This window comes from Panthera leo, chromosome A2, assembly GCF_018350215.1.
Source record: "Panthera leo isolate Ple1 chromosome A2, P.leo_Ple1_pat1.1, whole genome shotgun sequence".
In the NCBI taxonomy this organism is placed as follows: domain Eukaryota; kingdom Metazoa; phylum Chordata; class Mammalia; order Carnivora; family Felidae; genus Panthera; species Panthera leo.
The window spans coordinates 139,173,518-139,201,278 of NC_056680.1; the positions used below are offsets into that span (position 1 = coordinate 139,173,518).

General features: G+C 35.7%; 1 protein-coding gene across 4 annotated transcripts in view; it reads right to left on the bottom strand.

Annotated features, from left to right (window-relative positions):
* The window catches only part of SLC13A1 (solute carrier family 13 member 1), a 233,938-nt gene that overhangs the window by 28,561 nt on the left and 177,616 nt on the right, over nt 1-27,761 (bottom strand). For all 4 annotated transcript variants that reach the window (XM_042923367.1, XM_042923373.1, XM_042923380.1 and 1 more), the window contains exon 9: nt 3,516-3,667. In XM_042923367.1, coding sequence (XP_042779301.1) covers nt 3,516-3,667 — 152 coding nt within the window. The remainder of the gene's footprint in view (nt 1-3,515; nt 3,668-27,761) is intronic.

The window sequence follows — 27,761 nt, forward strand, 5'->3', positions numbered from 1 at the left end:
ACACAGACATTTTAAGTCTAGAGCCTATGCTTTTCTCCCCAGTATATGCCACCTTCACAGCAAGGATATATAGAGTATGTGTGCACTAAAACGTATGTAAAATTTCTGACACGAATTCAATACATGTCACCTAACTTCTCTCCTATATGTCAAAACCAAATGTTATTATGTTTTAAAAATTTTAAAGGTTTTCACATATGCATGTTTTGTCTAGAAAACCAGATGGAATTTTGAAGTTTCCTGACAAGTTTTATTTTTTGCATTCTCCAGAAGAATTCAAAACAGTGCCTTGCACATTGTCAGTCTTCAACTAATGTTTGTTGACTGAAGAGTGAAGGAATAAAGGTTTGTTTTATTTGCACTGAATGAAATTTAGCTTTCTCAGAATTCATTGTTCTTCCATTCTTTGTGCAAAGAGGAGAATAAAAGACACTATATATGTATATATAAATATAAATATATTTATATGAATATATAAAATACATATAAATATATTTTGTATCTGTAAGTGATAGATGGAGAGATAGATAAAGGCTTTGAAATGTGTTATCCATTCCCTCTTCCCATTGTTTGTAAGATGGCACCTTTCTCTAGAAGTAAATGGTAGGAAATCATTGATTCTTAGGATTCATGCACCTTTGGAGCTGGGCCAGATCCAAAATTAAATTGCACAAAATCACTGTTGGTATTGCTTTAAAAAAGATGGCAAGCGGTGTCAAGAGGAAAAGGTGGCATTATTGTAGTGAATTTGAAAATAAAGGGCAAGTTCTGTCTGTTTCCAAAGATCTGGGCAAAGAATATAAATTCTTTTTTTTTCCCCGTAGTTTTAAGTTTCTGGAACTTTTCCTAAAGAAAGTGAATGCATTTCATTCCATTGTTGCTTTGAGATGCTGTTGTCTTTTAGGGCCAATATTTAAGAAAAAGTTAAATATCTAGTTTGTTTAATAATATCAATTATATTTTTTCACATAAGGTTGTTTTTCCCCTCTATTCTAGTATTTTCTATCAAGAAGGGGTACTCTGAGTTTCTTTCTTTTTGTGTATAATTCCTAATGTTAAAGTAAACTTTTGAAGACAAAACGTCGCCAAATTTCAAAGTACATGTTAAGCATTTTCTAAATTTAAAGAATCTTTGGCCAAATTCCCATGACTAGGAGAATTAGAAGATTAGATAATTAGGGAAAATAGTTACTGAAACATTTTGCTCAAAGTGCTACAATGCTCTCAATCTGTCATTGCAAATGACAAGGGAACAGTTAAGTAAAAGAAAATGTGGTTGATACATTGTGCAAGACTACAGACCAATGGCAAATTCAGCATAGATTACTTTACTTTAACACCATCAATTTCATGGGAATGGTAGAGGCTAGCAGTTCTCTAACACCAAGAATAAAATAATAAAATTCTGGTCTAAATTTTTAGAAAAAGAGATTTACAGACAAGACTATAATGTGGAACCTTCTTGGGGAATTAATGAGAAAGGACAGTAGTCTAATTTTCAGAAAGAGATCAAGTACATTTCCTGTCTTAAATTAGGGGATACATTGGGTAAGTCCTTTCTGAGATGGCGAATTTCAGAAGTCTCCCACTTATAAACCAAATGCCTTTTAGAAGTTTGTTTCTAAGTTGGCTGTTGGGAGTATACATGACGCATGTGTAATCAGAGAAACAATAAATACACACGGAGGTCTGTGGTAGCTTGTCCTAAACCGCCCTGCCACTGTTCTTTGCACACAAGTTCTTGTTCTTTTTAGAATGGAGTGTGACATTTTCTTGAATCTTGGATTTCTTGGAAAAGCTATGCATGTACAACATTTTGCAAATAATTTCAGAAAGTTTATAAAATCTGTGAATCTGCTTTGAAGTATGTAATTTTCCTGATTCTGAACCTGAATTTTTCTGTGAAAAGAGCTAAATCCTTTTCCAGAGCATCCTTAATGCTGCCCAACTTGCTGGAACTCTGACAATTATCTGTCCTATTAGTACTTGAAAATATACCTTGGGTGTAGAATCAGTTTGAGGCCTCACATAAAAGCATGGACTTTCAAACTATTTTTCAACAGTTCTTACAATAGCTCTTACAAATATTGTCAAGTATTTTTACATAGTTTAATTCATTTAATTCTCACAATAATCATCTGAACTGTGACTATTTTCGATAGGTAAAATTAAGTCTTGGGGAGAGTAATGCACTTTTTATTCTTCAAATTCATAAAGTAAGTGACTGAAAATTGTGGAATTAAAAATTTTTTTTATTGTTTATTTATTTTTGAGAGAGAGAGAAAGAGAGAGACAGAGTGTGAGTGGCGGAGGAGCAGAGAGAGAGGGAGACAGAGAATCTGAAGCAGGCTCCATACTCTGAGCTGTCAGCACAGAGCCCGATGCAGGGCTCGAACTCACAAGCCGCTAGATCATGACCTGAGCTGAAGTTGGATGCTTAACCGATTGAGCCACCCAAGTGCCCCAGATTGTGGAATTAAAAAAAAAGTTTATTTATTTATTTTGAGAAAGAGAGACAAGAGAGCATGCACTAGCATGGGTAGAGGCAGAGAGAGAGAATACCAAGCACATCCCATGCTGTCAGCGCAGAGCCCAACGTGGAGCTTGATCTCACATGAGATCATGACCTGAGCCGAAATTAAGAGTCTGACACGTAACTGACTGAGCCACCTCGGCACCCCTGAAAATTGTGGAATTTTGCATCCAAGTTATCTGACTCTACTCACATATTCCCCATGTTCTGCAATGGATTAACATCACAGTTGCAGACTTATATTTAGAGTCATGTATCTGTCCTTAGAATACTTTATTACTGCCATTTCTTGCAACTGCCCCATCCTTCAACTATTTTTGAATTCTAGGTAAGACTTCTGTAATTAGCACCTTTGCTCACCACTCATCTTTCAAGTTCAAATGCTAGTTCCCAAGCCCTACAAAAATTTTCCTCTGCAAATAATCCCTATTCGCTTTTGTTAACTATCATTTGCAGTATTATTTGTAATGATAAATGTTTTCCCCATTTGGCTAGAATGGTTAGCCAGGAGTTATCTCTTCTGAGCTTGCTTGGGGAATCTGTGGGCACCTACTGATTCACTATGCCCTACATATTTAACTCTTAGTAGAAGGGCAGATGTCCTGATGTCCTGATAAAAAACAAAGGAGAGTAGGGGCACCTGGGTGGCTCAGTCAGTTAAGTGTCTGACTCTTGATTTTGGCTCAGGGAATGATCTCACAGTTCGTGGGGTCAAGCTCCACATTGGGCTCAGTGCTAACAGCACAGAGTCCACTTGGGATTCTCTTTTATCCTTTCTCTCTCTGGTCCTCCCCTGCTGTGTGTGTGCTCTCTTTGTCAAACAAATAAATAAACATTAAAAAAAACCAAAAAAACAAAAACGAAGGAGAGTTAACTCAGGATAGCAATCACTGTTCCTGAATTCTCTGAATCAGTTAAGACTCACCTTCATAAGTTGTGTGCTGTCTCTTTATCAAATCGACAGTTCAAAACTTTTACTTACATATTGAAATGCTCAGCGAAGATCAAGTTGGTGGAAGTACCAGTGATCGTTGTCAGTCCACCGATGGTGGAAGAGTAAGCAACACACAAGCACATAAGTTTACACATCATGTGGTCCTTCTTTGTTCGATACTTGGCTCCTGTGCCTGAATTCTGTTCAACAGAAAATAGTTTACACATCACGTGGTCCTCTTCTATTTGTTTTCTGCGCCACCAACATTTAATCATTTTCAAGTCATCTTTACAAAAGAAAAAAAGGCGGCCTTCTTGACCTTCTTCTCGATCAAACCACTGCCCTACCTCACTTTCATTTTCACAGCCGAACTACTCAAAAGAGCCGTCTACATCCACTGACTGCATTCTTACTCACGCCAATCTGGCTTCCATCTCTTCAGTCCACCCCAAGTGTGCTTGCTGTGATTATCAGTGGCCTCCACATTACTAAACTCAACAGATACTTTTCAGTCTCAGTTTTGTAGACCTCTCAACAGGACCTGAAAGAGTTAATCACTTCTTCCCGCTTGAAAACTCTTCTTAGGGCTTCTATGGTATCTCACTCTTCTGGGTTTTCTCCTACATCTTTGCTTGTTTCTCTGTCTCCCTTGTCAGTTCATTTTCCCTCATCTTTCCTTAAAACTGGAATTTCTTGAAAACTATGTCATGGGCACCTGTCTCTTTTCACTGCAATGTTTATCCTTAGGAAATCTCATATATTTTCACTGGTTTAATGAATATAGATACACCAGACCATCAATTCTGTTCTTCAGCCCAGACTTCTCCTTTTAGACCTACATACCCAATTAACTGTTTAACATAATTTGAATGTCTTAAATAAAACCTCAATCCCAAAATGTTCAAAACCAAACTCACCATTTCCTTCCTCAAATGTAGTTCTTCTTCAGGATCACCTAATTAATCTGGTAGTATCATCATCATTATAATTACAAATACTTATAGTGTGCTTAGTGTACAATAAACACCGTTCTAAGTTAAAATTAAATAAACAACTTAATCCACTTTATTCTTACAACACAAAGAGGTTAGCGCTGTTATCCCATTTTACACATGAAGACATGAGACAGAGTAAAGTTAAGTGGCTTGCCCAAGGTCACATAGTCTGAAAATGGCACACTTGGATTTTAAAGCCGTGTAGTCTTGTTTTACAATTCATAACCTCAGCCACTACACTATATTGCTTGTCCTCCTTGAAAACATTCTCTTCCTCACCCTCCCAAATCATGTCCATTTTATCTACTTAAATATGTCTGGACACTTTCGTGTTCATCTCCACTACTATCACTTTGGTATAAATCAAATCTGATTTGGGCTACTGTAATAGCCTCCTTATGGGTATTTATCTGTCAAGTCTTGCCTATTTGAGACCTGTCCCACACATTTCAGCCTTAAAAAAATATAGATGTATTTTTAAAATATACAAATAGAGGAATCTCCCTATTCCATACAGATAGGTATGCTATCTGTGGTATACGCACTGAAAGATCTTTGGGAGAAATCACAGAAAGGAAATATTTTCTATTCACTGAAAACCATCATGGATGTGGGAATGACTTAGCAATGTAGGGTCTGGTGCATTGATTGTAATTTGCCTCTTACCTTCTAATTAACTTAAAAGTTAGCCCTCTGGGTATCTACTCTTCACCTAAAATAATTTGTAAGTGTCTCCTTTTGTCTAATATTTCCTACATTTCCTACATGGAAATGATGTGTATTTTCCACAATAAAAGCTGCCATCGAAAATGTGAAAAATAAATGGTATGTAAATAAAATAGCAAAATATCTTTACAAATTATTATAGTGGTACAAACGAAATTTAGGGCTTAAAAATGATCTATTTTGCTACAGAAAAGACCAAAGAGAAACCAGAAAGTGATATATAATTTGGATACAATTAAACTGATAACAAGAATGGAAACTTAAAGATGTAATGTGTATAATAATTCTGACACATTAAAACTTTCAAAATTACAAAAAACACTTTCAAAACTACAAAGAAAAAACTGGATTTCATATAAAAGCTGAACTGCAAATATATGCATATATAGGTGTTTATATATGTATATAAAGCACAATGACTAAAATGCATTGGCTGATACAAAATTTTAAAAATCAAAATAGGAAAATACTAATATATTCACCATGTTTTATCCTTTATGGACTTCCCATACTTTTCCCTCTGTATAGACCTTTAAAACATACATTAATGCTACTGCACATAAGGTGATATTTATGCAAATATCATGGACAATTTAGAAACATTAAAAATTCAAGTTAAATTTAAATTCTGCAATAAATTGTAACACTAATATATCATAATACATGTTAAGGGTTAAGTGCAGGTGTTGGGAGGTGGGATGGGGTGCAACAATTCTGTTATCATCCAGTAAATGTGAACCCCATGCAGTCAGCTCTATTGTTTGATTTTGTTTTTGTTTTTTGTTTGTTTTTTTTTGTTGCTGTTTTTGGCTTAGGTCATGTGATTACTGGGTCGAATTTATTGAGGAGATGATGTTATAGTAAGGGGTAACTGAGGTCCAGAGAGACAGTAGTGGAGGTCAGTGGGCAGAAAACTAGAGCTGTTCTTAAAAAAATTCTTTTAAATTTAAATTCAAGGTAGTTAACATACAGTACAGTCTTGGCTTCAGAAGTAGAACCCAGTGATTCATCTCTTCCATATGATGCCTAGTGCTCATCGTGAAAAGTGCCCTCCTAATGCCCATCACCCCTTAACCCATCCTCCCACCCATGTCCCCTCCAGCAATCCTCATTTGTTCTCCATATTTAAGAGTCTCTTATGGATACATCCCTTAAGAAAGCCTGAGACAAGCCACTAATTGAGCCAACTACTGGTACAGAAACTACAAAAACAATGGAAAGGAGAGTCCTCAGCAGGTTAGTCTTTTGCTGAAGACAGTGGTTTCAACCTGAGACCAAGGGTTGACCAAAGGGCCCAAAAGAGATTTGTAGTAAGTTATTTGGACTAGAAAGTCAAGAGCATGTGTTCGCAGATATGAGGACAATAAAATAAGCACTACATTCTTCCATAAGTAGATGAGGAATTTGGTGTGTGTGTCTGTGTGTGTGTCTGTGTGTGTGTGTGTGTGTGTGTGTGCATGCATGTGTGTGCTTGGTGTACTTTCTCCTAAGAGTTTGGGAGGGAAAAATGATTCCTATGCAAAGAAAAGAAGAGATGCAAAACATCTAGAGGGGTGAAGCTGGAGACAGTCAGGGATAACATGGCCAGAGAAGACTTCCTGTACTAAGAAGACCAAAGGACATTGCCATGGACATACTGTGAATGGGAAAGTGCTTGCTTTATAATGTTTCATGATGGGGGACTTATGTGAATTTAAATATTCAGAATAAAGTAATTTTTATAATAAAAATATATCCACACACACATAATGCCTAGGAATAGCCCAAAATGAAAAATGTCAAAATATTAACAATAGAATTGGGGGTATCTTCAGTCTTCTTGATACTTTTTGTATCTTCTACAATCATAAAAGAGTTTTCCCAATATATAAAAGAATTGTAGACTATTAGTGCAGACAAGTATTTAGAGATTACGTGGTACATTTTTCAGAAGACCAAAATTCATCTTAAATGTGACATAGCTGGTCACTGTAGGACTGAAACCAGAATCCACGTATCTGAGTTTCCAGTCAATTATTTCTTTTGTACCATTTGACCTTCCAGAACACTTTTTATTTATGTGTTTTTAAATCTACACCTAAGACTTTATACTTAATTACATTTCATATTGCTTTTATCACAGCAATTGTAATCTGTTTTTATTCAATCCCAATTGTTTGTTATTTCACACAAATATGACATCTAAGACCTTGTGAATGTACCTTCTACAAATTCTTCCAAGTGACAGACAAATTCTGTCTAAGACATGACCAAATGTCAATCCCATGACATCATCACATGGGTGGTGCTCAAGGGACATTTCAGAGCAGAAATCTTGCAGGTCCAGATATAACTCACTATTGCCACCTGGTGGCTATGACTGGAGATTCCAGGGGCATGTTAAACATTTCCTTCCAATCTTCCTTACTAAAAATGCATACATGAACCAGCATAGGCTAAACCAGTGGTCTTCAATCATGTGCATAATAATTCACTGGGGTGAGAGTGGTAAGAAAACGTTAGGGGTGTCCATTTACATTTAAATAATTATTGACGGCTAATTGTACAAAATCTTAGTTCTAGCTAATCATTTTCTGCTTGCTGAAGACAGCCAGTTTAAAATCTTCCAGCTCTTTTTGGGTATTTATTTGCACTTATCTTAAAAATATCCATAGGATATAATATATTTATTTCGCAGTTGTTGGCATTACAATTAAATTTCTACTATGTTAGACGATGGGAATTTCGCTTTCATTCATAGACTTGACCACTGAACACACTCACACTTTTCACGTCCCCATTATCCTCCCATTATGACTACATGATAATTTAGAGAAGAATTCAATGTTCAGAATGCTGCCTAGAGTAGAGATGTATGAACATCTGAGCAATATGACCTATATTACTTTTCCTGTTTTGTACTTTTTCTACCCCTCCTTGTTTGCTTAATTTTCTAAGTTTTTTAGTTTTCTAAATAACCACCACTAAATGGCCCCAACCATTCTGTGGTTGTTTAAATCTTCTCTCAGAACAATCAAACAACATACTTAGCCTACACCAAGTATTCTACCAATTTCACTGTCTTAGAGCACTTCTTTCAGAGGCCTTCCTAACCTTTTCTAAGTCCAGTCATTTTCTTCTCTACATCTGCAAAGATCTACCTAGACTTTAGTCTATCCTCTTGCTTCTATCCATAATTTGACTGGATATTGATTTCAAGATTGAAAATAAATGTTATGCAGAATGTTGAAGGCATTTTTTCCCTACTGTTTGAATTTCCAATGTTGCTATAGAGAAGTTTCTAGGCATTCATGTTTTTCATCCTTTTTAATGAATCAGTTTTTCCCTTTTCCTGATAACTTTTAGGATCTTCCCTTTTTTTCATAATATCCTGAAATATCAATAACCTTCTCAATGTGAGTGTGTTTCATCTCTTATGTTGGCATCCAGTGGGACTATTAACCATAAAAATTATATTCTTCCACTATGGAAATTTTCTTCAATTTTTGATTAGTCTTCACTCAGTCTTCTCTATTCTTTTTCTGAAATTTCCTATTATTCTCTTTTCTTGTTTCATTCTATTTTTTTCTACTAAATTTTCTATTTATGATGTAATTTCATATTTTTAAATTACATTTTATATATTTTATATTTTATTTATGTTCACATTTTATTTTTTGTCTTCTTGTTCCTCTTTTAAAGAATTCCATTCATGGATAAATTCCTAGAAACATACATTGTACCAATACTGAATCATGATGAAATAGAAAATGTCAACACACTGATTACTAGCAAGGCGACTGAGTCAGTAATCTAAAATCTCTCAACAAAAAAAGTCCAGGACTAGATGGCTTCATTGGTGAAGTCTACCAAACATTCAAAGAATAATTAATACCAATCTTACTCAAACTTCCAAAAAAATAGAAGAGGAGGGACTCTTCCAAACTCATTTTATGAGGCCAGCATTAATTACCATGATACCAAGACCATTCAAGGACACTACAAAAAAAGATAATTACATGCCACTATCCCTGATGAACATATATGCAAAAATCCTCAACAAAATCATAGCAAGCCAAATTCAATACATTGAATACATTAAAAGGATCATATACCATTATTAAATGAAATTTATTCTAGCGATACAAGGCTGATTCAACATCTGCAGCTTGTCAATGTGATACACCTCATTAACAAAATGAAGGATAAAAATATCATATTGATAGATGCAGTAAAAGTGTTTAATAAAATTCAGCCATCATTTATGATAAAAACTCTCAATAAAGTGAGTACAGAGGAAATGTACCTCAACATAAGAAAGGCCATATATGACAAGGCCACTGCTAATAACATACTCAATGGTGAAAAGCTGAAAGTCTTTCTTTTATGATCAGAAACAAAACAAGGATGCTCAATCACCATATCTATTCTACAGAGTATTGGAAGTCCTAGCTAGAACAAAAAACAAAAAAACAAAATAAAACAACAGCAACAAAACAGAAAAGAAAGAAAGAAAGAAAGAAAGGGAATCCAAATTGGAAAGAAAGAAGTAAAATTGTCACTATTTGTAATGAAATGATATTATATATAGAAAACTCTAAACACTTCACGAAAAAAACTGTTAGAACTAATAAAAAAATTCAGTAACATTGCAGCAAACAAAATCCATATGCAAAATCTGTTGCATTTCTATACACTAAAATGAACTGTCAGGAGAAGCAGAAAACTATTCCATTTATAATTACACAAAATAATAAAATATCTAGAAATAAATTTTACCAAGGATGAAAAAGACCTGTATATTGAAAACTAGAAGACAAATGAAGAAATTGAAAAAGACACAAATGGAAAGATATTCCATGCTTACAGATTAGAAGAATCAATATTGTTAAAATTGATACTACTCAAAAGCAATCTGTAGTATCCAAACTACCCAAAGCAATCTACAGATTTGATGCAAATTTGATATCAAAATTCTGATGACATTTTTCACAAAAACAGAGCAAACAATCCTGAAATTTGTATGGAACCACAAAACACCCTGAGTAGCCAAAGCAATCTTGTGAAAAAAAGAACAAAGCCGGAGGCATCATGCTCCCTGATTTCAAACTACATTAAAAATCTATAGTAATTAAAATAGTGTGCTAATTGGCATAAAAACAGACTCATAGATCAATGGAACAGAATAGAAAGCCCCCAAATAAAACCCACATAGATATAGTCAATTAATTTATGACAAAGGAGCCAATGGGGTAAAGGAGGGCTTCTTCAATAAGTGGTATTAGAAAAAGTGGACAGCCACATGCAAAACAATGAAATTTTGCCACAATCTTAAAATATACACAAAAATTAACTCAAAATGGGTTAAAGACTTGAACATAGTCTGAAACCATAAAACTCCTAAAAGAAAACTTAGATGGTAACCTCTTCGACATAGGTCTTGGTAATGGCTTTTTGAATCTGACACCAAAAGCAAAAGCAACAAAAGCAAAAATAAATAAGTGGGACTCATACTAAAAATCTGCTGCACAGAAAAGGAAACCATCAACAAAAATGAAAAGACAACCTATTAAATGAGAGAAAATATTTTCAAATCATATTCCTGATAAGGGGCTACTATACAAAATATATAAAGAACTCATACAGCTCAATAGCAAAAACCCCAAATAATTTAATCAAAAAATGTGCAGAAGGTCTGAATAGACATTTTCCCAAAGATGACATACAAATGGTCAACAGGCACATGAAAAGATGCTCAACATCCTTAATGATCAGGGAAATATAAATCAAAACCACAATGAGTTATCACCTCATACCTTTCAGCATGACTGTTATCAAAAAGACAAGAAATAGTAAGTGTTGGTGAGATGTGGAGAAAAGGGAACCCTTATGCACTGTTGGTTGGAATGTAAACTGGTGCAGCCACAATGGACAACAGTATGGAAGTTCCTCAAAAAACTAAAAAAGAACTACAATATGATGTAGCAATTCTACTTTGGGGTATTTATGAAAAGAAAATGGAAAACCTAACTCGAAAAGAAATACGCATACCCATGTTCATTGCTACATTATCTGCAATAGCAATGATATGGAAACAACCTAAGTGTCCATTGATGGATGAATGAATAAAGAAATTGTGGTATATGTACACAGTGCAGTATCATCCAGCCATAAAAAAATGAATGAAATCTTGCCGTTTGTGACAACACAGATGGAAATCAAAGGAAGTACGCTAAATGAAGTAAGTCAGACAGTGAAAGACAAATATTATACAATCTCTACTATATGTGGAATCTTTTAAAAAAGTAAAAGCACAAAGCCACAAAAAAACCACACTCATAGATGCAGAGAACAGATTGGTGGTTGCAAGAGGCAAGGGGTGAGGGGGGTTAGAAATAGGTGAAAATGTAAATTTATTTAAAAATAAAAACTAAAAAAAGGATGGTGCAAGACAGCATAAATTGTATTAAACATACCTATGCTGAAAAAAAAGAACACCCTTCATATATTCCATGAATGCAATTCCTTTGTTTACCTCTCTGTTACTATATTAATGATAGTCTCTTTTCTTGTGTTTTCACCTTCTTACACAGTTTCCGTTTCCTGCAGCTTTCTGCTTTCTTTTTGTTTCTTTGGAACTCTCTCTTTCATCCCCAAGATATTCTTCAGATATGTTGGCTCATATTTAAGACAGTGGAAAACTGTTTGGAAGCTCTATACATGTGCTTTGGGATTTGTCATTGATTGTGGGTTTCACTGCAGTATCATCTGACTGGGCCTTTTTTTTTTCCTGAGAAAACCCAATTCTATATATTTTTACCTTTTCTTTGTGTTGATTACATTCCCCAGGGATGGACCCCTGGTCTCCTGTCCGTTGACACCTGGAGGGTATATGTCTGGCTCCCAGGAACAGTTGAGTAGAAGGCAAGTTTCTCACCATTTGACATATAAAATGCCTCCTACTGCCCCAGTTATCACTGTGAAACCCTCTTGTGACCTGAACAGGTTCCAGCTCTCTTTACCCTCTGCTTTACCAGATCTAAATATTCCACTTCTGTCTGGTGGAGGAGAAGCAGTTGCATTTATGTAGAGTTGAGGAAGAAATTTGGGAATTTAATGTTTCATAAGCCATTTTTTACTTACCCTTGATTTTCAACATTTTAAAAACTTTGAAGGCTGCTGCTATGTAAATTGGATTGTTTATTGTCTTTCCTCACCATTGATTTAAGATTCCACTTTCATGACATAACTGAGTCATCCTTTTATTTCCAGCTTCCAAAATGATTTTGCTGTCATCTCTTCTCTTGACATTTATAGAATTGTAACTTATGACTTAAAAGGTCTATTTGTTCTTGTTGTAATGGAGATTTAGGATACGGTGAAGGTAAATGGGCTTATTCAATCTGGCATCTTATTGGAAAATGCAATATTTTCTGTTTCACATTAAAAATAAATGAATGAATGAATCTTAACTAATAATTATTGCACAGATTGACCTTGGTGCCTTGATGGTCTATGCATTGGTGGATAATATAGGTAAAAGGTGGGGGGAGAGTAAAAGCTCCATAGTGTAAAGAGGGATTGACAGCGGGGTCCTGTCTCCTTTGTTAGCCCTCAGCATATTGAGTTTACATGTACTTGGTTAAGTGGATAACAGATTATTCTTTGTAGTTTTAATTAAAACAGCCCTCTCATAATACACATATGGATTTAAATGATTTCTATAGGAAATTATGTATGTAAAGAAAGCCCAGAATAAAGATAATACATAAGTGACCAGAAAGAAAATATGAGAGGAGATCCTTCTACTCCTAATATGAACTCTTCATGAAGATTTGGTAAGGATCAAATCTGTAATAACTTGAACAATTCAGAGAAGTTGGTAACAAAATTGAAGTTATCAATAAGACTCCTGGAAATGTGATTTATATCCACTGTAGTTAATAAAGAAGTATTTGCATATTGTGAATTGGAATATTAGATTATATAGTAATAGTATGATGAACAGGAAGATATTTAAAATTAAGCACTTAAGACATGAAGACTCTTTATAAAAATTCTACTTTTCTAGCAATGTCAAAAATCATACTTAAATCCAAGGTTTATTTAATAAAATGCTATTATCCTAAATGTTAAATATTTAGAAATTTCCTTTGTAATGCATTCATGAATAGCTGAAAATGAAAATATATGTGTACTGGGAAAAATCTTTTTCTTTCTATAGGAGTAAAAATGACTGACATAATATATAAATAACAGTGGATTTCTCTTTAGCTATATGACAAGTCAGATCTCCTGTTAAATAAAATGTGGTTTAAATATTTAAAAAGCACCTTAAGATGTATTACAAAACTATACAAAAGTAAGGGATTTGCCTTGACCCTAAATAAAGTGAAAATGGGAATCTTAGGTGAATGACTAGGCAGCTTTTTGATCTGAGGATATCAGTTTATTCTTTTGCAGAGAGAGCTGGGACGGCAGATAACACCTAAGGCCCACCCTCCATGGGCAATCATGGAGGAGAACACTCATAAAACGGGTATTCTTTGTAAAAATAGACAGCAAGGAAACCTCATCCTGACTTAAGGGGAAAACATAATGTAGCCTGAAAACTCCTAACCATGACCACTTTTAGTCTGAATTGGTGTTACCTGTGTGTTAAAAGAAAAACAATAATATAGAAGTTCTATGTAGCTGCAACCCAGGACTTAAGGAATTCCCACAGAAGTTTCAAGAAAAACTAGTATTTCAATATTTATTTATTTATTTATTTATTTATTTTTAATTTGAGAGAGAGAGAGTATGCAAGTGGAGGAGAGGGGCAGAGAGAGAAAGAAAGAGAATCTTAAGCAGGCTCCATGCTCAGCATGGAGCCTGATGCGGGGCTCGGTCCCATGACCCTAGGACCATGACCTGAGCTGAAATCAAGAGTTGGATGCTCAACTGAATAAGCAACCCAGGTGCCCCTATCATTTCAATATTTAAAAACACAAAACATACACACACACACACACACACACACACAAAAGGCAAGAAAAGTGAGGAAACAGCAGAAAACAAAAACAGGCCAAGGAGCGATCTATAGGACCTCAGACACTAGAGCCATTAGACATATAAGTAAATTAATTTATGATTAACAAAATTAGAGAAGAAATGGAAAATATGAGCAAAGATAAAGAGACTATAAAAAAATCACCCAGCAAATCTTAAAAGGAGACAAATAGAATTTATAGAAATTAAAATTTAAGTAACTGAATTTAGGAACACCTGGATGACTCAGTTGGCTGAATATCTAATTCTTGATTTCAGCTCAGGTCATGATCCCAGGGTTGTGGGACCAAGCCTCATGTTGGGCTCCACACTAAGCATGGAACTTGCTTAAGATTCTCTCTCTCGCCCTCTACTCTTCTCCCTTGCTCATGCATACTCTTTCCCTTTCTCTCTCTCCCTAAAATAAATAAAATTAAATAAATAACTGGATTTAAATACTCAGTAAATAGTTAAACAAAAAAGATAGACATAGCTGAAGGGAGAATTAATGAACTGGGAGATAGATCTGAAGTTATTCATAATGTAGTCTAGCAAGACACAGAAGGAAAATAAAGGTGTTAAAAAGCATGGAAGACAGAATAATAAAGTTTAACATATGTTTAACTGGAGACTCAGAGAAAATAATGGCTGAGAATTCTCAAGAATTATTGGAAAAGGGGCGCCTGGGTGGTTCAGTCAGTTAAGCATCCGACTTTGGCTCAGGTAATGATCTCTCAGTTTGTGAGTTCGAGCCCCTCATTGGGCTCTGTGTTGACAGCTCAGAGTCTGCAGCCTGCTTTGGATTCTGTGTCTTCCCCTCGCTCTGCCCCTCCCATGCTCATGCTCTGTCTCTCAATAATAAATAAACATTAAAAAAAAGAATTAGAAAAGATTCAACTTACACACATGCACATAGACATGCACATCTTTAAAGTAACCAAAGAGAAAGGATTGTCTGTTAAAGGAATGGCAATTTGAATGACAGCTAGCTTATTTCTAACAGCAAAACAGTCAAAAGACAGTAGGAATACGTGTCAATATGCAATGAAAAAAAATAGTCAATCTAGAAATCTATAATCACAAAAATATACTCCATGAATTGTAAAGACCTTTATATAAAACAAAACTGAGAGTTTACCCTCAAAAGGTACTCTCTGAAGTATATTCAAAAGATCTATTCAGGCAGAAAGAGTATGAACCCAGAAAGAATGTTCAAGAAGCAAGAAACAATGGTGAACAAAGATATTAGTAAATATGCACATAATTGTACAAAGCATTGATTTAAAAAATAAAATTATATAGTTTATAGGAGAATGACAGAGTAGAACTAGAAAATATTAGAAAATGGCCACACATAAACAGGAAGAGATGGTATAGTTGAAATGTCCTAAGGTCTTTGTCCTGTTCAAGAGGAAGGGAATAATGGATTCTTTTTACATTTTTATAAATCAAGCATACATGACATTATAGTTTGAACTGTGTCCACCTCACATTCATATATTGAAGCCTTAACACCCAATGTGACTGTTTTGGAGATAGGGAATTTAAGGTGGTAATTAGAGTTAAATGAGACCACAAAGGTAGGGCCCTAATGTGATAAAATTGTTGTCCTTATAAGAAGAGGAAGAAAGACCAGACATCTCTCTTTTTCTCTCTGCTTCTGCAAAGAGAGAAGGCTGTGTGAAGACACAGTGAGCAGGCAAGCTGTCTACAAGCCAGGAAGAGAGGCCTTACCAGAACTAACCCTGGTGGCTCCTTGATCTTGGACTTTTATCCTACAGAAATATAAGAAAATAAATTTCTGTTGTTTAAACCACCAAGTCTGTCATGTTTTGTTAGACTTAGTTGACCAATACACATGATAAAAATTTTCAGTAAATCTATAATAATAACAGACACAGAGCATAGTGTATAAGTGTGTGTATGTGTGTGTGTGTGTGTGTGTGTGTATGTGCATGCGTGTATATATGCATGCAGGTGTGTGTGTGTATGTGTGTGTGTATGTGTGTGTATGTGTGTGTGATGAACTAAATAAAGAACAAAAATTAAATAACTGCAAAAGAATGCAGGGAAGAGATATAAAAAAATATTTGGAAAAAAACAGAAATCTGATATTCAAAATTATTCTAAATTTATAAAGTCACAAAAAATTCAAATGGATAAAACTTGTCAGGCAAAAATCTTCAACCTGGATAAAAATGTAAAAGCCAGAAATGTTTTTTTATAAGAAATACATCTAAAGCATAAGGACATAGAAATATTGAACGTGAAAGGAGAAAAGAAATGCTAGGTAAAGTCTAACCGAAAGAAAGCTGGCACTTCAGGAGACTTCTGGGGAAGATGGTAGAGCCGGAGGATTCTAAGCTCACCTCCTCCCACAGACACAACTAGATAACACTCACATCAGTGTAAATAACCCAGAAAAAGACCTGAAGACTGGCAGAACAGACTCTCCACAGCTAAATGTACAGAAGAGGCCACATCAAAGAGAGTAGGAAATTCAAAGATGAGGTCTGGAACCAAACATACCCACAGGACTCTGTGCAAAGAAGGGATATCGTGGGTCTCAAAAAAGGAGAGGACCAGACCCTCACACCAAACACCCTAGGCATGGGGGACTTGTACAGGGAAGATGAATCCCCATAACATTTGGCTTTGAGAACCAAGAGACTCCACAGTCTCTTTTAAGACTCTTTTAAGTCTCTTTTAAGTCTCTATTAAGTGGGGCTTAATACCTGGAACTTTAAAAATTAGCAGGGTCAGCTCTGGGAGAGCCAGGAGGGTGGAGTCCCCAACCCCAAAGAGACAGCACAATACTGAGATACAGCATAGAAGCAGCAGTATGAAACACCTGGGGTATACAGGAAGGAGATTTATTTACCAAATAAATCTCAGACCAAATGCTTGAGGTGCAGGGATCTTGGGGAGGCTTTAAGAACAAAAGAGCTGGCAGGTGCCATTTCCTTCCCTCACCCTGCAGCCTAGATACATGGATACCTGTAGAACCAGCACAGCACCAACACTTTCTACCTAGCTCCCTCTCCTCAGCCCTTGTGCTTCTGTGGATCTGTCCCCTCCAACCTGGCTGGCCTGGGCAGGAGTTTTCCTAGGAGGTTGCAGGTCCTCTCCCACATCTGACCAGCTGGACTTTGCTGGCACCATGTACCCCACCCCCACCTTCTCCTATGGACCTTATGCCTCCAATATGCCCTTGACTAGAGCCCTTCCAAAATGGTGCCACAAACCTGGCAGTGTAGAAGCAGTACTAATAGGGGCCAGCACCACTCCAAAATGACTCCTACCCAAGGGACGGGGGAAGATAACCACACACACCAGTCCAACTGTGGCCCCAGCAGTGGGCTACAGCAGACATCAGGGTCTGATTACAGGCCCTGCCCATCAACAAAAGTCTTTGAGGGGACAACACAGAGAAAGTACCCTGCAGTTCAGTGGTATTGCATCTCTGGCAAATGCCCTAGACTGGCTCAGTAGCAATGCAAAGACTAAAACCTGCTCACAACAAAGAAGCCATTGCAGATGACTGGACTGAAGACAAACATGCTTTAGCCACAACAGTAGGGTGCACACAACACACACCGGAGACACTCCTGAAGTGCCAGGTTCTGGTGGACCAGGGACATTGCACTACAAAAGGCACTAGAGGACCTCTTTTTCATAAGGCCACTACTTTCAAGAGCAGAAAACAGGGATGAATTTCTTAGCACATAAAAACAAACACAGAGAATTAGACAAAATGATGAGGCAGATGGAAATGTGCCAAATGAAAGAAGAGGAGAAAATCACAGCAACAGAACTAAATGAAATGGAGACAAGCAATATGTCTGATAGAGAATTTAAAGTAAGGATCATAAAGATACTCACTGGACTTGAGAAAAGAGTGGAGAACCTCAGGGAGACCCTCAACAAAGAGATAGACCACACAAAAAAGAACCAATCAGACATGAATAACTCAATAACTGAAATTACAAATACACTTGATGAGATAAATAATAGACTAGAGAAACAGAAGAATGGGTCAGTGATATGGAGCACAGATTAATGAAAAACCATAAGCTGAACAGGAGAGAAAGAAAAAGAATAATAAATGAATTTATGTAAGGGGAACTCAGTGACACCATCAAGTGTAATAACATTTGCATTATAGGGATCCCAGAAAGAGAAGAGAAGAAGTGGCAAAAAAAAATTCTTTGAAGAAATAATAGCTGAAAACTTCCCAAATCTGGGGAAAGAAACAGAAATCCAGATCCAGGAAGCACGTGAGTCCCCAACAAAATCAACCCAAGGTGGTCCACAAGACACACAGTAAGGGGCACCTGGGTGGCTCAGACCGTTAAGCATCTGACTTCAGCTCAGGTCATGATCTCATGATTTGTGAGTTTGAGCCCCCAGGCTCTGTGCTGACAGCTCAGAGCCTGGAGCCTGCTTCAGATTCTGTGTCTCCCTCTCTCTCTGCACTCTGTCTCTCTCTCAAAAAGAAATAAAAATAAACATTAAAAATTTTTTTAAAAAGTATCTTAAAAGAAGCAAGAGAAAAGAAAACTGTAACCTACAAGGGAATCCCCATAAGGCTATCAGCTGATTTTTTAGCACAAACTTTGCAGGCCAGAAGGGAGTGGCATGATATATTCAAAGGGCTGAAAGGAAAAAACCCTGCAACCAAGAATACTCATCAAACAAGGCTGTCATTCAGAATAGAGAGATAAAGGAGTTTCCCAGACAAACAAGTTAAAGGAATTCATCACCACTAAACCAGCCTTGTGAGAAATGTTAAAGGGCCCTTTGAATGGAAAGGAGAGACCATAAACAGAAGCAAGAAAAGCAGAAAGCACAAAATCAGTAAAATAATATATACCTATAAAAATAAGTCAAGGAATTCACAAAATAAAAGGATGTAAAGTATGACACTATATACCTAAAACATGGTGAGGGGGGCAGAGGAATAAAGAATGAGCTCAAATGTAAGAGACTATCAACTTAATATAGATTTCTATATGCATAAAATTTTGTATGTAAGACTAATGGGAACCACAAATAAAAAACTGTTAATGAATATGCAAAAAATAAAGAGAACCCAATCCAAGTACACCACTAAAGAAAGCCAGCAAACTATGCGAGAAAAGAGCAAGAGAAAAAAGAAACAAAGAACTACAAAAACAATCATAAAACAAACAACAAAATGAAATAAGTACATACCTATTAATAATTACATAAGTACATAATTAATAATTATTAATTAATAGTAATTAATAAGTACATACCTACTTCAAATGTAAACGGACTAATGCCCAAATCAAAAAAAAGCATGACGGAAGCGATAAAAAAGCAAGTCCATCTATATCCTGCCTGCAAGATACTCACTTCAGACCTAAAGCAACATGCAGATTGAAGGTGAAGGGATAAAAAAGCATTTATCTTGCAAATGGAAGTGAAAAGAAAGCCACAGTAGCAATATTTATATTAGGAAAAATGGACTTTAAAACAAAGACTGTAACAAGAGTCAAAGAAGGATACTATATAATCATAAAGAGAGCAATCAAACAAGAAAGTATAACAATTATAAATATGCATTCAAATACATAAAGCAGCTAATAACAAATATAAAGTAACTGATGGTAATACAATAATAGTATGGGACTTTAACACCCCACTTACATCAATGGATAGATCTTTCATACAGAAAACCAACAATGAAACAGTGGCTTTGAGTGATATATTGGACCAGACGGATCTAACAGATATATTCAGAACATTCCATCCTAAAACAGCAAATACATATTCTTTTCAAGTGCACATGAGAACATTCTCCAGAACAGATCATATATTAGACCACAAAACAAGTATCAACAAATTCAAAAAGATTAAAGTCATAACATGCATCTTTTTTGACCATAACACTATTTTGACCATAACACTTACTATGAAACTGGAAATCAACTACACATACACAAATCTGGAAAAAGCACAAATATATGGAGGTTAAATAACATGCTATGAAATAATGAATGGGCCAACCAAGAAATAAAATCAAAAATAAAAAATACATAGAGACAAATTAAAATGAAAACAACAGTCCAAAACCTTTGGGACGTAGCAAAAGGTGTACTAACAATAAAGTTTATAGCAATACAGGTCTACCTCAAGAAGCAAGAAAATTCTCAAATAAACAACCTAATCTTATACCTAAAAGAGCTAGAAGTAGAACAACAAATAAAACCCAAAACCAGTGAAAGGAAGGAAATAACTAAGATTAGAGCAGAAATAAAATAGAAACTACAAAACCAATAGAACAGATCAATGAAACCAGGAGCTGTTTCTTTGCAAAGATTAACAAAATTCATATAGCTTTAGTCAAACTCATCATCATCATCTTCAACAACAACAAACAACAAAGGAGAGGACACAAACAAATTCAGAAATGAAACAGGAGAAATAACTGACATCACAGAAATACAATTATAAGAGAATATTATGAAAAATTATATGCCAACAAATTGGACAACCTAGAAGAAATGCATAAATTCCTAGAAACATGTAACCTCCCAAAATTGAATCAGAAGGAAATAGAAAATTTGAACAGACCAATTATCACTGATGAAATTGAAGTAGTTATCAAAAAAACTCCCAACAAAGTTCAGGACCTGATGGCTTCACAGGTGAATTCTACCAAACATCTAAATTAGAGTTAATACTCATCCTTCATAAACTAATCCAAAAAAAATAGAAAAGGAAGAAAAGCTTCCAAATTCATTTTATGAGGCCACCATTACCCTGAAATCGAAACCAGATTAAGACACTGCAAAAAAAGAGAATTACAGGCCAATATGTCCAATGAACATAGATGCAAAAATCCTCAAACACTAGCAAACTGAATTCAACAATGCATTAAAAAAATCATTCACCATGATCATGTGGGATTCATCCTGAGATGCAAGTGTGGTTCAACATTTGCAAATAAATCAATGTGATACATCACATCAATAAAAGAAAGAATAAGAACCACAAGATCATTTCAATAGACGCAAAAAAAAAAAAAAAAGCATTTAACAAAGTAGAACATTCATGACAAAAACTCTCAACAAAGTAGGTTTAGAGGGAACATACCTCAACATAATAAAGGCCACATATGAAAAACCCACAGCTAACATCATACTCAATGGTGAAAAACTGAGAACTTTTCCTTAAGGTCAGGAACAATGCCAGGATGTCCACTCTTACCACTTTTATTCAACATAGTACTGGAAGTCCTAGCTGCAGCAATCTGACAACAAAAAGAAATAAAAGGCATCCAAAAGGTAAGACAAAAGTAAAGCTTTCACTGTTTGCAAATGACATGATATTATATATAGAAGACCCCAAAGACTTAACCAAAAATCTTTGGTAAATAGAATTGGTAAATGAATTAAGTCAGGTTTCAGGATACAAAATCAATATACAGAAATCCATTGTATTTCTGCACACTAATAATAAAACAGTAGAAGGAGAAATTAAGAAGGCAGGTCCATTTACAACTGCACCAAAAATAACAAAATACTTAGGAATAAACTTAGCCAAAGAGGTGAAAGACCTGTGCTCTGAAACTATAAAACATTGGTGAAAGAAATTAAAGACAACAGAAACAAATAGAAAGATATTCTCTGCTCATGGATAGAACAAATACTGTTAAAATGTCCTTAATATAGAGGTTCCTCAAAAAGTTAAAAATAGATTTACCAAGGGCTGCTGGGTGGCTCAGTCAGTTAAGCGTACAACTTCAGTTCAGGTCATGATCTCACAGTTCATGGGTTCAAGCCCCGCATCAGGCTCTGTGCTGACAGCTTAGAGCCTGGAGCCTGCTTTGGAATCTGTGTCTCCCTCAATCTCTGCCCCTCCCCTGCTCATGTTCTGCCTCTCTCTGTCTCTTAAAAACGAACGTTAAATTTTTTAATTTAAAAAATAAAAAATAAAAAATAGAATTACCAAATGATCCAGTAATTCCACTAGTGGGTATTTACCCTCAAAATACAAAAACAGTAATTTGAAAAAAGATATGAACACCTATGTTTACTGCAGCATTATTTATAATAGCCAAATTATGGAAGCAACCAGTGTCCATCAATAGATGAATGGATAAATAAAATACGCACTATAAATAGAATATTACTCAGTCATAAAAAAGAATGAAATCTTGCCATTTGCAACAACGTGGATGGATCTAAAGGGTTTAATGCTAAGTGAAATAAGTCAGTCAGAGGAAGACAAATATACAATTTCACTAATATGTGGAACTTAAACAAAACGAGCAAAGAAAAAAGAGACAAACCAAAAATCAGAGTCTTAACTATAGAGAACAAATTAACAGTCATCATAGGGTAGGTGGGTGGGGGTTGGGTAGAATAGGGGAAGGGGATTAAGAGTACACTTCTCATGATGAGCACCGAGTAATATATAGAGTTGTTGAATCACTATATGTACACTTGACACTAATATAACACTGTATGTTAATTATACTGGAATTAAAATAAATACAAAAAATAAACATAAAGGTTAAAAAAAAAGAAAGCTGGCATTGCTACATTAGCATACAAATAAACTCTAAGACAGCAAAACATTACTATACACTGAGAGGGGCACTGCAAAGTGGTAAAAGCATTAATTAACCAGGAATATACAAACATTCTAAACTGGTAGGGACACAATAACATAATCTAAATAATCTAAAAATATATATAAACTAAAATTGACAACACTATCAGAAGAAATAGACATATCCATATCCTAGAGGGGGATTTTAATACAACTGTTCCATTAATTGCTGGGTTAAATAGACAAAAAATTGGTTAGGTCACAGAAAATTTGAAAAACAACTAGCAAACTTGATCTAACAGACTTTTGGAAAATATTGCACGCAGTAAGTTGAGAATATACAATTCTTTTAAGTGCAATGAAATATTTATCACAATTGACCATGTGCTAGTTCACAAATCTGCCTCAACAAGTTTAGAAGAACTGATGTCAGACTACAGTAAAATTAAGTTAGAAATTTTTAAAAAGTAGTTACAAAAGCCTCATTTATTTCAAATTTTAAAATACACTTCTAAGCAACTCATGAATGAAAGAATCTAGCATAATAGAAATCAGAAAACTCAAAGAACTGAAAAATATGTGGTATAGATAAATTAATAGAAGAAAATTCATCTCCTTAAATTGTTACTTTGAAAGAAAATAATAGCTCGAATTTCAAAATGTAAATATCTACTTTAAAAAGTAAAAGAACAGAATGAATGCAAAAATTAAGCAGACAGAACAAAATAATAGAGGAAACTAATAAATAAATTAGAACATACATAAATACGATTAAAGAGCCAAAGGTCAGTGCTTTGACAAGACTTGTAAGACAAATAAAATAGACATAGGCTTTTAAAAGATTATTTTAGCAAGTTTAAAAGCATAAGTAAAAATATTAGGAATGATAAAAGCTGTAACTAAAAGTACTTTAGAAATTAAATAGGTCTGGGGCGCCTGGGTGGCTCAGTCGGTTGGGCGGCCGACTACAGCTCAGGTCATGATCTCGCTGTCTGTGAGTTCGAGCCCCGTGTTGGGCTCTGTGCTGACAGCTCAGAGCCTAGAGCCTGCTTCTGATTCTGTGTCTCCCTCTCTCTCTGCCCCTCCCCTGCTTGCTGTCTCTCTCTCTCTCTCTCTCTCTCTCTCTCAAAAACAACAAACATTAAAAAGAAATTAAAAAAAAAAAAGAAATTAAATAGGTCTTAGTGGAAATTGTAAACAACTATATGCCAGTATATTTGAGATGGAATGCATAAATTCCTGGAAAAATACAACTAACTCAGGTAGAAATAGAAAATATAAACAATCCTAAAGCCAGGAAAGTAATAGAGCAATTTCTAAGTACATACACCTTCTGTTTTCTTTTTTTGCTGCTAGCTAGAGTAGAGAATGGATAGAGGGAGATGAGGCAGCTAATCTTACACCATGAGGTAGCAGTCAAGTGCTGAGAGGATGGCACAACTGGGACAGAAAGAATCAGGGCCATCATGATTGTGGAGCCACCATTTCAGCTTATTCCTATCTTGTTAAAACTATTGCTATTTTGGGTCTTTGTCGTGATGAAGAAGTAAGAAGTAGAAATACTGAAAAGAAAACAAGAGAATGATTAACACAACATTCTTGACTGTGGCTGTCTCAATAAGGGGAAGGATGTGATTGTGTGAGGAAAGGAGATGGAATCAGAGAAGGGCTCACAGAGATTTCTCAAAATTAATTAAGCTGAGGTGTGAAAGATACCATTTTATGCATTTTCTTTAATTTTTTTCTGTTACATTTTATAAATACATGTGTGTGTAAAGTATTTCGTGATCAAATACATAAAAACGATTTGAGGACAAAATAAAATAAATGCACTCTTTTGTTAGGAAATACTATGGGAAGATGCATAGAAAAACATTTCTGAGGATTTTAAAAAAACAAACTACAGTATTAGAATAAATTATATAGCGTGGGAGGCTTACTGTACAGTTAGAGGAAAGTACAGATGCTTCCAACATGGCTGAACTTATGTTATTTGCCAGATGATATTTCAATAACTTCAAATGTGAAGAACTGCATTTTGGTGATTCAAAAATGAAAGACATATGGGAGAAAAGACATTATCAACAATCATTCCTTTAACAACAAGTGTTTTATGGAAACACAGCTAAGTCTAGATATCAGTGGAGCTAGTACTTTGGCGGCAATAAAAATTGAAATATGGAGTGAGGTCATGTTCACAGATTGCTTCTGTGATTCCTTTATCTTTTTTTTTTTTTTTTTTTTTAAGATAAGTGAATTTACCTCACTAACTGTTGCCACCTACTACCTTCTTTTATCAGAAAATACACCTGGTAGCACCTGGGTGGCTCAGTCAGTTAAACATCCCTCTTGGTTTTGGCTCAGTCATGATCTCAGGGCTTTGTGGGTTTGAGCCTCGCATTAGGCTCTGCGCTGGCAGTGTTGAGACTGCTTGGGATTCTCTCTCACTCCCTCTCTCTGCCCCTCCCCCCTACTTGTGCTGTCTCTGTCTCTCAAAACACATAAATAAACTTAAAAAAAATACACCTGGTATAATTTCAGATGAATTAGGTTTTACCTGCTTGTCCGTACGCAGGCATTTACCTTCACTCTAGTCTAGACTGTTTGTGGAGGATATTGGATCTCTATTACATACCAGAAATTTAATCTTTTGTTCTGATATAAGAACACTGACAGTGAGGCATCCGAATTCTTGAATGAAATGTGTTGTCATAAAATGGATTAGTAAATAGAATAGTTATGATTTCTTTTAAAAGCTCAATTTGTATTCCCAGAGGTATAGGAACTGCCACATTAAAAAAGACTAACTAGGGGTGCCTGGGTGGCTCAGTCGGTTGGGTGTTAGACTTGGCTCAGGTCATGATCTCATAGTTCGTTAGTTTGAGCCTCATATTGGGCTGCGTGCTGACAGCTCAGAGCCTGGAGCCTGCCTCAGATTCTGTGTCTCCCTCTCCCTCTGCCCCTCTCCTGCTCACACTCCATCTCTCTCTGTCTACAAAAATGAATAAATGTTTAAGAAAAAAAAAAGACAAAGTAGGGGCGCCTGGGTGGTTCAGTTGGTTATCTGTCCAACTTTGGCTCAGGTCATGATCTCACAGTTCATGAGCTTGAGCCTCGCGCTGGGCTTTGTGCTGACAGTGCACAGCCTGCTTGGGTTTCTCTGTCTCCCTCTCTCTATGCCGCTGCCCCCACCTCAAAAATAAATAAATGAACCTTTAAAAAAAAATTTTAAAAAACATGTGAAGTGCCTAAACTAGATAAATATCTAGATGCCAATCAACTGGATGGGAGGAATCCTTTCACTGTTAGTGTGTACATCAAGGTCACTTGATGTACACATATATTATCCCACAACTGGGGCACCTGGGTGGCTCAGTTGGTTGACTGTCTCTTTGTGGGATCAAGCCCATGCTGGGCTTTGTGCTGACGGTACCCAGCCTCCTTGGGATTCTCTCTCCTCTCTCTGCCCCAACCCCCACCCCCACCAGCTCGTACTCTCTCTCTCACATAATAAATAAACTTTAAAAAATCCCACAATTTTTTTCAACTTTACTGAGATATAATTGACAAAATTATAAAATAGTTAAAGTGTATAGTTGTGGTAATCTGACACATACATACATTATGAGAAGTAACCCCAACCCAGCCAATCAATATTTCTACCACCTCACACATCTATTTTTCTGTTGGTGTTGTTGTTGTTGTTTTTTGAGACATTCAAACACTACTACCCTAACCAATCTCAATCATACAATAGTGTTAACCATAGTCACCATGTTTTACATTACATCCTTGGACCTAACTCATCTTATAGCCAAAAGTTTGCACCCCACCACTCAGCCCTTGACAACCACTTTTCTACTCTGTATGAATTTCACTTTGTTTTTTAGATTCCACATATAAATGATACCATGCAGTATTTGTATTTTTCTGTCTGCCTTATTTCACTTAGCATAATGTCCTCAAATTTCATCCATATTGTTGCAAATGGCAGGATTTCCTTCTCTCTCGTGGCTGAATAATATTCCATTGTATATACATACCACTTCTTTATCCATTCATCCATTGGTGGACAGTTAGGTTGTTTCCATATTGTGGCTATTGTGAATAATGCTGCAATGAACATAGGAGTGCAGATATCTCTCTGAGATCTTGTTTTCATTTCCTTTGGATATATATCCAGAAGTGGGATTTCTAGATAATATGGTAACTCCCTTTTTAATTTTTTGATGAACCTTTATATACTGTTTTCTACAATGACCGAACCAATTTACATTCCCACCGATAGTGCACAAGGGTTCCCTTTTCTCCACATCCTTGCAGACACTTGCTGTCTCCTGTCATTTTGATGGGGCTGTTATTCCTAAAGGGTATGTGGTGGTTTCTCTCCTTCTCTATCATCATCTCTCTGTAAACTACAGGATTTGTCTGGATGAGTGAAAGAAGACACCTACATTGTCAGGTGTCAGGTGAGGACTGAAGAGCTCTCATGAGTGGCTTTGCCACTCAGTTACACCTAGGCTTGAATGGAAGAGTAATCAAGGAGAACACACTTTTGTTTCTATCTGATGTAGACACCAGATATTCTAGAATTGTTATCTACCTGCTTGGCAGAACTAATGCCCCTAGACCATGATATTACGAACCATGCTTATTACAGTTAATATGGTTCTTTGAATTCTTGGGGAACATTAAACAGTGTTTTCTTTTAGAATTTGGTTTTCAATAATAAGGATTTTCACCCCCAAACTAAACACCTAATTAAAAAACAAGATTTAATTTGTTCAAGGAAATTTTCCCTTTGAACTCTTCCCTGTAGAGGATGATGAATTATATAAAATGAAAGGAAAACAATTATCTTGGACCTTTCATTAAAAGCAAACCGATTTTCCAATTCCTTTCATTCAAAGATGACTGGACGTTTGGAAATTGAGCTAGTATAAAAATGTGGGTATCTCTTTGAATAATACTAGTGCTTGTG